General features: G+C 36.8%; 1 protein-coding gene across 1 annotated transcript in view; it reads right to left on the bottom strand.

The window, feature by feature from the left end:
• Positions 1–14,582, bottom strand: part of LOC106136140 (dynein beta chain, ciliary) — a 35,466-nt gene that overhangs the window by 17,986 nt on the left and 2,898 nt on the right. The window contains exons 8-40 of the mRNA XM_060949154.1: positions 14,252–14,425; positions 13,672–13,807; positions 12,738–12,966; positions 12,041–12,232; positions 11,502–11,636; positions 11,281–11,414; positions 10,747–10,936; positions 10,224–10,325; positions 9,781–9,934; positions 9,324–9,519; positions 8,975–9,065; positions 8,478–8,727; positions 8,060–8,208; positions 7,573–7,693; positions 7,260–7,400; positions 6,881–6,975; positions 6,583–6,750; positions 6,219–6,388; positions 5,869–6,088; positions 5,268–5,432; positions 4,908–5,081; positions 4,663–4,811; positions 4,392–4,515; positions 3,638–3,768; positions 3,393–3,507; positions 2,993–3,217; positions 2,532–2,718; positions 2,121–2,299; positions 1,710–1,905; positions 1,313–1,523; positions 901–1,042; positions 415–571; positions 83–323 (exon numbers count right to left, since the gene is read on the bottom strand). Coding sequence (XP_060805137.1) covers positions 83–323; positions 415–571; positions 901–1,042; positions 1,313–1,523; positions 1,710–1,905; positions 2,121–2,299; positions 2,532–2,718; positions 2,993–3,217; positions 3,393–3,507; positions 3,638–3,768; positions 4,392–4,515; positions 4,663–4,811; positions 4,908–5,081; positions 5,268–5,432; positions 5,869–6,088; positions 6,219–6,388; positions 6,583–6,750; positions 6,881–6,975; positions 7,260–7,400; positions 7,573–7,693; positions 8,060–8,208; positions 8,478–8,727; positions 8,975–9,065; positions 9,324–9,519; positions 9,781–9,934; positions 10,224–10,325; positions 10,747–10,936; positions 11,281–11,414; positions 11,502–11,636; positions 12,041–12,232; positions 12,738–12,966; positions 13,672–13,807; positions 14,252–14,425 — 5,443 coding nt within the window. The remainder of the gene's footprint in view (positions 1–82; positions 324–414; positions 572–900; positions 1,043–1,312; positions 1,524–1,709; positions 1,906–2,120; positions 2,300–2,531; positions 2,719–2,992; positions 3,218–3,392; positions 3,508–3,637; positions 3,769–4,391; positions 4,516–4,662; positions 4,812–4,907; positions 5,082–5,267; positions 5,433–5,868; positions 6,089–6,218; positions 6,389–6,582; positions 6,751–6,880; positions 6,976–7,259; positions 7,401–7,572; positions 7,694–8,059; positions 8,209–8,477; positions 8,728–8,974; positions 9,066–9,323; positions 9,520–9,780; positions 9,935–10,223; positions 10,326–10,746; positions 10,937–11,280; positions 11,415–11,501; positions 11,637–12,040; positions 12,233–12,737; positions 12,967–13,671; positions 13,808–14,251; positions 14,426–14,582) is intronic.

Below are 14,582 nucleotides of genomic sequence, written 5' to 3'. Positions count from 1 at the left end.
AATTATAATTATTTACACCTGTTTAGGAGCAATCATAATCTAGTGCATTTTATTAATTGTCCTTCTGAAAGAACAGAAATACCTGAACAAGGCTTTCAGATTTTCTGGCAACTCTGTTCTTCCGGCGTACCCGGGGTTCATCGTAATGAACATGCCCACGGTAGGTATTAGAGTAATGTACTCTCCCATGAAGTCGAACTTCTTCTTCTTGGTCTTGATGGCGTCCAACACGCTCTTTACTTGAACCGACACCACGGACAACACTTCGACAGAGATCCTGTTGAACTCGTCGAAACATCCCCAAGCGCCGGTTTGGGCAAGTCCTAAGAATCACATAGAAAAAAGAATGAGGAAGATGTTATAAACAGGAGGTGTGCCTTTAGGTCAGTAAACCATACGCATCGTTTTAAGTACCTTTGTAAATATTCCCGCAAGACTTGTAGTCCATCTGTTCGGAGCAGTTGAACACGTACACCATGATGCCCAACGCACGACCCAAGTCTTTGGTGGTCTCCGTTTTCCCAGTACCGGCAGGTCCCGCTGGAGCGCCACCCATTATCAGATGGAGGCTCTAATAATATGAATAAACTTGTTTAAAATCGAAAAGCTAAAGGTTTTACTTATATACTATTGCTTTTTTTTATTAATACTATGGTTTTATTTAGTACCTATAGCTAAGTACTTTACTGAGATCTTACTGATGAGATATCCCAAAGGATGTCACCAAATTTAAAACATTTAAGACATAACACATATTTTGAAAGACAACAACATAGTTACATGTTGGCAAAGTTATTTAAACTCATCACCATCGAAATCTCATAGCATTAACCGCTTACAACTGATGGGCCGTTTTATATGAAAAGTAATAAATATAACAAAGAAAAGTAGAATACAAACCTGTGTTAAAGTAATGTAACAGCGATCAGTCAAAGGCGTAATCACAAGGCGAGGAGTATTGCCCAAGTACTCGTAGTCATATAGAAACTGGGCATCGCAAATATTAGCGTAGCAGTTATTTAGGTTCATGTCCCATCGATGCCTGTCCAAAAAAAATTGAGACTAAAAGAACTAATAATCTTTGGGGTCAAATTCTGAATGAATAAAAGCATAGACTATAAAATAAGAGCTCGACTCGTGCATACAACAGATCTGTATATATTTCCATTACTAAAATATAAAATACGGAACGGACGGAAGACGGCTGTGATACTTTACAGGATCCGTTAGTTTTTTTTTTTTGGAGAAATAGATCCTGAAAATTTTATAATACACGCATAATGTGTTTTCTAAAGAGCATGCTGGGACAAACCTCAACTGACTCTGCCATTGGAATGCATTGGAAGTCTCCACCTTAGCAACAATAAGTTTGGCCACCACGTCTCGGGAGTGTACATCAATGGTACAAATTGTCATGATCTTTTGACGATCACCAACGGTCAAGTCACCCAACAGTAGCACAATAAGCGCATTCAGCTGCGCAATCTGCTTCTTCTGGTAGTCTTTCAATGCGTTCTCGTAACCTTTTTAATAATAGTAATATTTTTCAGATATAGTACGAGGTGTCATAAATATAACTTACGAAAAGAAAAATATAACATTATTTTACTAAACATACAATTCAGTTAGACCCACTATACCACAAATTCAATCAATTCAAGTGAAATTAACAAACCGAACGTAGAAAATACATGTTTTATTATACATACCTTCTTCAAGCTTTTCGAAGGCTTGGTTCGTCTCTGTGGTCCACCAGATCTGTGTCCCGACCAAGGCCGGCTGCGCAGGCCAGTCAAACACCCACTCATCTCTTGGCTTATCTTCATAAGATTTCACACTGTGCTCGAAAATATCACGCAATGTGTACCTCATACAGTCTGTGACTCTATTCAGCCATATTTCTACCTAGAGTACAAAAATTATACGGTTTTACTATAAGCGAAGGACAAATTTGTTGCAAATGGATTCCGAAGTAGCTCTTAGAATCCTATCAACCAATCCAATATACCTACAAGCAAATAATTTTGCGGCCATCGGTTGTATTGTATGGTGTTTAAGCTACTTTATTAGCAGAGTTTCATGCACATCTTTTATATTAATTAAGAATATTCCAGTTTTACCTTTCCAGAACAATCGCAACACGGCGCTTTGAACGGCACATGCTCCTCGTTTTCTTTGGAGATCATTTCGAAAGCATGTTTGCTGCCGGGCTTTGGGAATACTAACTTGGCCAAGTTGTCGTAAAGCTTGGTCAAGTGACGGCAGACAGCTGGCGGGTTGTTGCCGTTTGACAAAATATCTGTTGAGAGGTGAAAACTCAATGGAAACCAATAGTTAAAATTGATATAAAATTGTGAAAATTCTTATAGCAAACACCCGTTTTTAAATTCCCCAAAATTCCCAAGGCGGTGACAAACAGGAAACCGATCATCTATATATGCTTTCTACGAAAGCGGATGCCGGGCTACTTAAAGCTTTTCTTAAACAGGTAAAATCATCTTTAGTTATAAAAATTCTAAGCTTTCAATTACCGAGCAAATCCGCTGAAGACACGAAATAAAAGCGAGGGTATGCCAATCGCTTGGTCTCCAGATAATCATTGAGGGCCTTCTCGCATAAGTTGAGTGCCTTCATTAACTCCTCCAGTTTTTCTAGCAGCCCTGGTTTGTTGGTTGCTTGCACTACATTTGGAGTATTCCCAATGTCTTTCAATAATTCCTGGGAAAAATAATTGATGCAGGTTATCACAACACAACACTAATTATTAATATCTAAGTTGTTTAGATATCAGTTCTGACGATTTTTAGATTTGCAAACAAGAAAATATGGGACAATTCTTTTGCTGGAAATATTTAGGTGTCGATAGTGTGTGTATATAACTTGTATCAACAGACAGGTTCACAACAGTTCCACTTCCGCAATATTTGCTAAAGATAGAGCAAAACTTAACATCTTAAAAAACGCTGTAAGCATTGGAACTTGAAAGTTTTACCTTGAATGTCTTATCAATATTGTCAAATCTTTTCGAATCCTCAGGTAACTGTGCACGTATGTCGTCGGAACCAACGAAGATGCTTTCCAAATATTGCCATTTTCGCTGCACCTCAAACCAAATCGCAATAACTGCGTCCGCCATACCCAGTTTCTTTTGCCACTCTGTTACTTCTGTCTCGTAGAATCCAATAAACTTGGAAGACATCATATTTTGAACTTGGTTCTGAAAACAGAATCAATTAAAATAATTCACATGCGTCATTTTAGAAAGATTAGATACACTTGATTGTGATGTTACGGGTCAGGTAGTATAGTTTTCTTACGTTACTACAGTCATTAATTAGGTCCCTATAAAATAAAGCGTAGTTGCTTACTTAAAACATTTTTTTTTACATTACCTGATTATCTTCTAGTACTTCTACCAGTTCCTCACTGGCTTTTGGTAGTTTAATGCCAGTTCTATCGTGGGCCGTGTAATCAAACTCCATTATGGCCCAGGTGGCTTCCAATTCCCTTTAAAATATAAGATATTATAAAAATTGGCCTCTTAACAACGAGTCGAAAACTAACAAAGGTGCAATTCATATCATGTTCAATCAAAATTAAATTATAATTTTTCTTTTCATACGATAGTGATACTTACTTAAGAGTTTTCTCCATGGCTGCTTCTTTCACAGATTTATCAACAATAGTCTTAACTTCTTCTTCATATTTGTGCAGATTCAAGGCAAGCAAATCGGCGAGAGTGGTGTCATCATCTATGTGGAATTTTACCTAAAATAATATAATTCAGCAATTTTTATTTTTCGTTCATAATTATTAATTCTTAGGTTGGTCATAGTATACATACGTACCGTTTAAAATATATTAATTAATATTATTTATGTACAACTATGAATACGCTTAAATATTTACAACTATCTACAGTATGAATTCTGATAGAAGTATTGAGTGATCAAAAGATTTTTTCTGCGGTATTTCATCATTTGATCTTTTCAGCTGCAATCCGTTCTCCTTCAATTCTTGCAACGAGTATGATCTACGAATGTTCCGGAATTTATTCCCAATGGTCTGACATTCTTGCAGCTTAGGTCTTCGAAAATCATGCAATTGTTGATATTGATTATATTCCGATTGCGCCGACTCTTCTTGATTACCAGAAAAATCCATAGAAGCCGCCAAATCTTCTAATAATTTAAATTCGTCTAGTATCTCTTGCAGAGAGATTATATTTTTCTTTTTTGGTAAAGATGGTGTAGGAAAAACGTGCTCTCTACTGATGGACATGATTTGTGAATGAACTGCTTGCTAAATGAGACAAAAACAACATGAATAAGAAATCTAGACAATTCTAACTGATAAGATATGTAATAAAAGGTAACGATAGTAAATGAAACCTTAGTAGCCATCATCAACTCGACCCAGTGTCTGTCTTTTATGGCTGGATTCTGCAAATCTGTGACAGCTCGCAAAGATGTCATTAAATTCTTTATTGTTCCTTCAATAGCTATATACGGTTCCCTAAAAAGTATAATAACGAAATTTGTACAAATTATTTAACTAACTTACACGACAGCAAAAAGTTCATCACACCTAAAAAATCTAAGAAATCACGTTTTTTAATATATGTACATAATTTGTATTTTAATAAATAACATTTGATCTCACCAAGTTCGCATCTCTTTGTCCAGTTGCCTGAGGTCCTTCGTGAATCGTTTGCACTCCTGGTCCATACCGTCAGCATCAATCTTCTTCCACGGCGATTTCTTCCAGAATTCTATAGTTCCCATCACCAAATAGTAGTAATCCCAAAGTTGCTGCAAAAATATTGTTCGAAGAGTTATGAAAGCATTTCGAAGAAGAAAAGGAAAACAGTAGTAAATAATATACTTATGAACGTTAAAATTTCTTACTTTAACAAGCTTAAGTTCTCTACGGCATTGCTTAAGATTCTTCTCATCTGGGGGCTGTATGTCAAATAGGCCACAAGACTTCTTTAAAGTATCCACTATGTCTTCAAAGCCCAATAACTCTTGGTGAATTTTATCGATATGCTTGTATGGTTCTTTGCAACTTTCCAGAAACACCTAGAAAGTTAAAAGTATTGATTACTACCTATCTTCTTTATCAATATAACCCACTTGACGATAAAGAACTTCTTAGACTTCAAATGGTTCCCTTATTTGCATTATGAGCATAACCTGACCCCTGCATATATTATTCTTCATCACTGTCGCCAATTTGATCAGGTTTCAGTACTTTTAATGTCTTACCTCTTTGAGCTTGAACTGCTCCCGGTACATGGTCAACCTCAAGGAGATCAAAGCCACTCTCTTGGCAATGAGAGCGGCTTGCGCTGCTTGTAATGGTGCTACATTGTTCTTCATCACTGTGGCCAACTTGATCAGGTTTCGCCATTTCTCTGGTAGCATGTCCAACTGAGAGTAAGAATAAAGTATATTATTATGAACAGTCCTTATAAAACAAATAAGTATATCTTTTTTACAATTTATGTAACAGTTAAGTGGTCGAGATTATTTTTGGACAAAATAAGGTTGAGGCTACAAATTAGCTGGTGATAAATCAGGCCGAATTTCAGAATAATTGATACAATCTTACCAAAGTGTGTACCGAATACTGATGCTTTGTTGCATCCTGCTTTTTCCAATAGAAGCATAAAAAAATAAAATTTTCTATAAATTAATAATAAAAGAGACGAAATTGTAACATTCTTACACTTATGACAATTTATTACAAAACAAAAACCAATTGATGTAAAGAATATATGCTTACTTTTTTATATTTGGTTTGAAAGTTTTTAAAGCCTAATTTAACTCTTTGCTATGAAATTGTGTAGTTTATAAGAAAGCTCACCTGTTCGTAGGTCTCTTCAGGGAAATCGACTCCATAATCTTTGAGCACGTACATGATATCCCTCAAAGGCTCGAACATTTGATCCGTGCCAGCATCCATCTTAGCTCGGACCTCGTTAAGAACACGCATTACTTGTAATAAGCCTTCGTAGTCATCTTCGCCTAGTTCCACATTTAACTCCTTAGTGGCATAAATTATGAATTCCTCCAAGTCATCCAAACTAGAAAAAAATTGATCAATCCAAAATATTTATTTTCAATAATAAACATTTCAATTTTCGATATTGAATCAAAACAAATACGAAATTCATGACGATAAGTAATAAAAATAACGTTTGCCCATCTACTCACCTCTTATGCACGAAGTTCTTCAAGTTCTCCTTATAGAGATTGCTCCACTTGCAGACAATATTCAGGATAGCCTGATTCAATCTTTTCAAGTCCATGTTGAGCCAGCCATTGCATAAATAGTTACCGGGTAGCGCCGCCACTTCATCGTACAATGCGTTGTATTTGTCGATCTGATATCAAATATTTTTTAAAATCAAAGCTAGCTATATCCAATCTTTTTTGTGCTAACTCAAGAAGTATAAATAATAAAATTGAGCTTGCTACCAAAATCTAAATTTTAAAGAACACGTTATTAATCTCGTCCATTGTCGGCATTATTATGATCAGCTGAGACAATTTATGAGTTGTGTTTCAAATCACTTACCTCTTTCTGATATTCTTCCAGTTTGGGTTTAGCTTCCGGTGGCTCACAACCATTCTCGTATTTGTACTTGTCGAACTCCTCTGGTGGAATAACTCTACCGTACTTTAAAAAACCAGCCAAGATCTCTTGTCGGTCTTCCGACCACAGAGGAGCATACTTTTCATATTTCTGTAAACATAACGATGACACGGTTCGAATTATGACATGTACATTAAATAAATGGTTGACTACTCTATAATATTTTATACAGCTGTAGGTAATATTAATGTTAATTCATCATTTTATAAAACAATTTTACCGAGGCATATTGTACGACGTCATTAATACTGTTCTCGACTCTTTTAGATATTTCATGGAAAAGGTCAATCATAGCTTCTTCTTTGGCAATATCGTCTGCAACAAAATAAGTTTTGTATCGTATTAACTTTGGAAATTAGGTTAGATAAAATAGATTAACGTACACTGTATAAATTTTCAACATTACACATTATTTTATTTGTAATAACAACGCTATACTGCTTGGTTGTCAACAAATTAAAGGAGGTGGTTCATTGATCTTTCATGATCATCACGATCATATGAGCCGAGGGTGCAGAGACCAAAATGCTTTGTATAAAGTAAAGGAATATCGTTTGTGTCAGTTTTTAGTAAAATACTTTTCAACTGTATTATCATACCTTCGTAAGATGCGATAGGAACTATCGGATCAATCCTTGGAAACAGCGTAGCCTGAAGGAACATATCTTTCATCATTTCCCGCATCGTGTCGTAGAGACCGTCTTCGTCGTTCAATTCCAAAGAAGGTGAAAAATATATGTCTAAAACAACATGTTACATTTAGTTTTTGTAACATTTATTATAAATTTACAAGTAAAAATTAAAGTTATTACAAGTTTAAATTCAATATTTCAAGATTAATAAAATTATGTCTAAGACATAAATTGTAATGGGACCTTACATTTATTTGTGTAGGTTCAGAGTTTTTCTTACCTGGATCCTTCAGTTCAACGATGATGTTCATAAATGCAATTCTAGGACCTTTTTCCAAGTTCGTCTGTACCTCAAACAGGTTAAGACTTGTCTGAATTGCTTTCATAATTTCTTTAGATACCTGCAGTACAATTTTCATAATTAACATAATATGGAAGATATTACAATGTGCTAATGGCGATAGATCTAATATTACACTCCATCAGGCAGGCAGCAATCAAAGAGAAAGAATTAGATGCGCTCAGCCAATAGCACCAAAAATTAGAGTGTAAATCGCGCAGACTAGAGCTCCGGTTTCCCAGGCATAATAGAAACAACAACATCCCTTTAGTGGCGGTTGAGATCGAGACATCACTCCCGCTACACTTTTTTCATATAGATTAGACATAGCATAGGTAAAAATACCAAGCATCTGCTTTTTCTGTCAAATGGGGATCTCTCACACTTTTTCATATTGACTACTAACTGTTTTTGAAACTAAACTAACCAGAGAATCGACATATTCAACATAAGCAGGCCAGCGAGCACTTCTGAAAGCCTCTTCTTCCATCTCTCTCTTCTCTTCTTCGATATCAGCAAGCTCATCAGGGTCATCAATTACTTCTTCCTCTTCTGCTGGAGAATCTACTTCTTCTCCTGTAGTTTAAAGTAATATGTCTTCTACATATGTTTACATATTTAAAGTCAATTATTATAGTGAACTTAATCAAAGTGTGAATGCGAGATCATAAATTTTAATAAGTAACTAAGTATTTATCTTGCCAAGGTAAGTCATGGTATAACTTTAAATGTTAGTGTTTTTGTACTCATATTAAAACTTTTGCCAATAACAATGAAGAAACTCGAAGCTCAAATAATTTTAATCTGAAATCGGTGTATACCAATCTTTTCATTGAAATATCTACCTTCTGCCCTACGTGCATCTCGTTCCCGTTTCTCTTCCTCCTTAGCTTCTCTCTTCAGCCGACGCGCTTCTCTCCTCTCAAACTTGATTCTATCTGCTTCTTCTTTCTCCTGCCGCCTGATTTCCCGCGCTATCATCTTCTCTTCGCGACGCTCAGCCAATTGTTGTAACTTGAGAGCCCGCGCAGCTTTTTCTTCATCGTCAAGAGTAGCCTCATCCACTTCTTCTAATTCTTCGTCTTCGTCATCAGACTAAATAAAAATATATTTATTTCGCGAATCTCTTGAACTATTGTTACATAATTAACAACAATTTTCATAGTTAAAATGTTTACAGTAAGCTCGAATTAATAGGTCTTTTCAAATATATTGTGATAGTTTTCAAACATGTGATCGTTTGATTTTTAAGTAAAGTATCATCTTAAAAAGTATCCTCTTTTTTGTGTCTCATGCATTTAATAATTATCGATTAATTCTCGCTTTGTTAAGTGATACATACCTCTTCCTCCTCCTGAATATTAAAGAACAGTCTGTAGTTATCCTTCAAGATCTGTTCGAATTCTTCATGACTTGCTATGATTTTGTCCCGTCTGCAAAGATATATATAGGAAAATTTTACATTTAACTCATACTAATAATACTATAATAACTAATCGAAAGACTTAAGTAGTATTAATTTTTACGTCTGTAAGATTAGATCAACTTGTAGGTAGCACGCTTCACTTTGCTCTGGGCTTATGATGGATCTCGCTCTTAGCCTTTCTATATCTATATCTCTTTCTCTTTCGTTCTAGCTTCGCTTGACATTAATCTATGTGTAGAATGTTCCTATCACTATGTAGAAATACCTCCTGACGAATCTGGGGAATCTGCCGACGACGTCCAGCAGCTCGTGCTTGTCGGGGTTGAACTTGCGGTTGTGCAGCGGGACGTTGCCCCAGGCGGCGATGTTGGTGAGGCCTCGCTTCACGTTGTTCTGCGCGGTCAGGACTCGCTCTTGTAGCGTGTTGATGGCGGTGTACACCTCTGCCATCCATTCTGTGACTGTAATATAAAAAAGCTAATTTGGCCGAACTAGAGGCTGAAGAGTTAGATAAGAAATACAGTACACAAGATGAAAGTTACACTCGCTTACAATGGCACACAAGGTGAAGATTGCACTCGTTAAAAAATGTCTTAAGTAACGGGAATATTTTACTTAAACAAAATTGATTTAAAGTAGAGCGCGTTGATGTCTATTATAAGTAGTACAATGTAAAAGACATCAACGCATACGCAAATATCATCTGTGTCATCATCACTCACAGTCGTCATTCCAGGTGAGCTCCTCCACGCCGCGGCCCAGCAGCTGGTCGATAGCAGAAATCTCCTTCTCTATGAGCGCCACCTCGGTCTCGTGGCTGCCCTCGCGGATCGCGTTGTACCACGCTATGGCCCGGTTTAAGCGGTTCATGTCGTACTGCCAATATGAAAATAGGTTATGAGACTATGAAGATTTCGAAAAAATTACCGAGCTAATGAAATACTATGAAGACCCGTCATCTTGCGACCACAGTTGATGCAGAAACATCGACATTAAAAACGTTTGAACGTACGCGTTAATATAAATAAGATAGAAAATAATACTTAAATTATTTTCATTAGATCCATCTAAATTCCAAGTATATTTCTCTTGCAGAAACTTTCTAGATATTAAAATAGTTTAATCAGCTACAAAACATGTGGTACGTGAATTAGTGTAAATATACCTGTAGCTTTTCATTCCGAGCGTACAATTCGAGTCCATCAGGTGGTATTCCTTGCTTATCCAAATATTTCATGTAGCGAATCTCACGTAGCAACATCACCAACTACAAAAATGAAGTATCCATGAATTAGTTTCATACGTCAATGGATAGTAGACAATGGACAAGTGCATGGTGTAGCACAATACAATAACTCTTTATTGCACCACAATTAATAACAGCAAATTTACAATCATGTCTTAAAACCATGAAGTAAAATCAACCATTACATAAATAGAATGATTAACAAAGTAACCCGATCTTTCTAGAGGGTCTTGGGATTTTGTTTCCTATAATTTTTAGTTACCTACCTAACTTAATATTATTCTAATACCAATCTTCATTACGTAGTGTATCTGACACTACATGCGTGATGCTACCTTAAAAACCTTAGACGCAGTGTAGTACTGCAATGGATTCCATCAGCAACTAAGATGAAGATAGACTTAGTAATTATACATTTTAAAAATTTATATTCATACTCTACCTCAGGACTGAAATTATTCCTGACGAACGGCGGGTCCCTATAGATGAGGTTCTTGGCCAAGTGCACCTTGCAGATGCCGGGCACGGTGGCGCACCACTGCTTGAACTGCCTGTCCTCCAACACGTTGAGGTAGCCGATCATCTCGTTGTGTTTCTGCTTCATGTACAACGCGTATTCGGACTCTATAATCCTGTGAATGGAACGTTCTTGGTTCTAATTAGACAGTTTTTTTTAACAGTTTTAAGAGTTTTACTTTTTAAACTTTCGGGTATGAAAAGATAATTTGGATAAGAGATAAGCAATTTATTTAAACTTTTTGCGCGTAAAATCTACAACAGGTGGAAACGATTGGCATTTTTTCTTCTTCCTCCTCCTGGCCTGAGTCCCGGTTACATTCTCACAAATAAGTAGATATCTCCGATCCTTACGGTTTACCTGTGTATTTTCTAGAAGATTACTTTGCGTACTAAAATAACAAGCGGTAATTTACATTCTAGCATTAGCTAGCTTAGACTCTCTAAGAAGTATACGTACGGGTCTTCAAATATTATGAAATCTTCCATCGGCATTACCAGCCTCCTTCTCAACTTATAGATCCACCAGATCATCCCCGCGACCGGAGACAGGTACGGGTCCACCATTGGCCTCTCCGGGCCTTTTGTCAATTTCTGTAAATAAAGCCATTTTTAGGTCCCTTCATGATGAATCGGATAAAATCAGATTAATCTTTGGTACATTAATTAATCGAAAATTACCGCTATTTCTTCATCAAATATCTCCTTCACATTGTCAATATTGTGATGCATGAAGTCCAGCAATTTCGATAATTTCGGTTTCAATTCTTTCTTGATGATGGGGCGGTGGAACAAATCACCAATTATTTGGAAGAACTGAAAGGGTACAAAAATTAACACACTAAAAATACGTCTCCTAATAGTGTAGTACTGAAACCAAGCAAAAAACAGTATAATGATGATCCTCAAATTTGGACTTTGATTAGCAATAAAGTTCGTAGCTTTTAAAAAATAATAGGTGTCTTTTTACTAGTAAAAATCTCCGATACAATCGGTCTTCATTGCCGAACGTTCAACTGACACAAACGGGCTATTTTCCCAACTAGTAAATGTGCTTTTTACAAATAGTTGGCTTTCTTCCTTCGGTATAATCAATCTTAGAAAAAACACCTTGATATTATTTGAAAAATGTTTTGGTTTTTAGTGGTTACCCACCCTATCAACGGACGAAGTAACTATGAATATGAGTAAAGCAAATTACATAGAAATCCCAGACCTACCTTAAAGAAGTGCTCTAGATTATGGCACTCGTCCAATCCCTGAGAGAACAAGGACGCCAGTCGTCTGTCAACGTCCTCCAACACTTTCATGTGCTGGGCGTGGTCCGGGAGAAATTTGTTATCTTCGGGATCAGCCGGGTCGTATGTGATGTTGCCAAGGTTTTGGTAGATCAACGTGTACTCGTCTAAAACCTAGATGTTGATGGCACCATGAATGTAGAATAAATACATACATACATATAATCACGTTCATATCCCTTGCGGGGTAGACAGAGCCAACAGTCTTAAAAAGACTGATAGGCCACGTTTAGCTGTTTGGCTTAATGATAGAATTGAGATTCAAATAGTGACAGGTTGCTAGTCTGTCGCCTAAAAGAAGAATCCCAAGTTTATAAGCATATCCCTTAGTCTACGACATCCATGGGGAAAGAGATGGAATGGTCCTATTTTTTCTTTTCTAATGGTGCCGGAAACCACACGGCACTACATAGTGCCGTGTGGTTAAAATTTACAGTTTACAGAATAAATTATGTTCCTAAACTGTAAATTTGTAAATATAATAATTTTTTACAAAAGAAAAGGCGCTTTGAGATACAGTTATTGAAGACGATGATAAGTTAAATATTATAATTGTCGATAGTACGGATACGAATCCTTTCCGTACCCGCTTTTCATCGATGATTAAAACTACACATACCTGTATGCATTCGGTGCTAAGGATCTTGCCTCTCAGACCGCAGAATTCCACTTTCTCCAACTTCAATATCTCCACGGTGGCCTCAAGGATCTCTTCTATCATCTTCAATCGCTTCATGTATACATTGAACCTCATGAACACGCGATCGAAGTCGAAAGACCACCGCACAGGCATGACGCCGGCCGGGAAGAATGTGTGGACTTTATCACGATTCATTTCATACGTCTCTCTGCCAACAATTTTTAATTTCTATTGTATTTTTATATAATCATTCTACCCGTGTTGAACCCGACCATATTTTCTTCTCTCTTTGCCGTGTGGTTCCCGGCACCAATGAAAAAAAGAATAGGACCACTCCATCTCTTTCCCATGAATGTCGTAAAAGGCGACTAAGGGATAGGCTTACAAACTTGGGATTTTTCTTTAGGCAATGAGCTAGCAACCTGTCACTGTTTGAATCTCAATTCTATCTTAAAGCCAAATAGCTAAACGTGGCCATTCGGTCTTTTCAGGACTGTTGGCTCTGTCTACCCCGCAAGGGATATAGACGTGACCGTATGTGTGTATGTATGTATATTTTCTTTTCTCTGATGAGGAACTCCGGATGCGCCGTTTGATCATGATCCTAGATTGGGTAAGTCAGTTGTTTATTCGAAGGACTACCATCTGACCTACGCAACCTTAAGCAGGTAAAGTTTACCCATATATTGATCATAGCAAAAGCTAGTTCATCTAGTCGCCTTTTACGATGTTCATTGGAAAGAGATTGGTTGATCTCATACAAAACTAGTTGCCAAATAGTGAAAAAAAAGGTATTCTCTTGCAACCGGCTACGTAAATTTAGTGATCAAGTATTTCGACACTTCATTTAATTTGAAATTGTTGAAATCAATAATTCAGACTGTGCACCTACAAAAAAATTAAACGAACTTACATAAAATGATTCAGTATATTCAGAGCTTTCCTCAATTTGATGAGCTGTTCATCTGGCTCTCCTTGGAAAATGGAAGCAGGGTCGATAGAGTTCGTGCATTGTTGGATCACCAAGTTGCATACTTCGCGAAGAAGAGCTGGTGGGAAGATATTTTATATTTAAAAGAAGTATAAATGTGTTGTATTCGCGGTAATAAAATGTAGAGCTCACAAAGCTGTAATCTTCGGCTGATACCGTATATTTTTATAAGGGTAACATTTAGCTTTTCGTGGTTAGGCTTGTAGTCTGTGGCACACGTTAAACAAAAAAAAAAGGTTATATCGGTCAAACAAATTATAATTGTCCATTCTTATTAGCAATATAAACTACTTATTAACTAACTGTGTGGCCAAAGAAGTTTATGACACAGAAATGCCTAATACCGGTGCATGCGATTTCGCGACTAATATGGTTGTTGTTTCACCATAGCATTTTCTTTAAACAATTAAACTACGCAGAAAACTGCGTGCTATGCAAGACGACGCTACATCATTCCTTTAGATCTAAGTACAGTTTGGCATATCCTGTGTCTGTAACTTACGTATCAGCTTTTCAACACTGCAGTAATATCGGGAGTTCCCCCACAACAGCCCGATGCAATGGAACATAGGCCGTATCATCGGCTTGGAGTCCGAGAAGTCTGTGCCTTCGTAACTTTCAAAATGCGTCAGCAGCGGCTTCTGGTACACGTAAATATCCCGACACTCTACGACGGCTGGAAATAAGGATATTTTGAGAACCACAAAATTGAAAAGAAGAGCCATTAACATAGGTAATTAAGAATATTCATGAAACTTCTATGACCCAAATTATTTTTCCTGGTCTTATTTTTCATAGAAACATGCACAGAAGCTTAAATGATCATAAGTTCA

Source organism: Amyelois transitella, chromosome 18 (genome assembly GCF_032362555.1).
Source record: "Amyelois transitella isolate CPQ chromosome 18, ilAmyTran1.1, whole genome shotgun sequence".
NCBI lineage: Eukaryota > Metazoa > Arthropoda > Insecta > Lepidoptera > Pyralidae > Amyelois > Amyelois transitella.
Note: the sequence above shows the minus strand (reverse complement) of the source record. Positions and strands in the feature narration are given on the sequence as shown.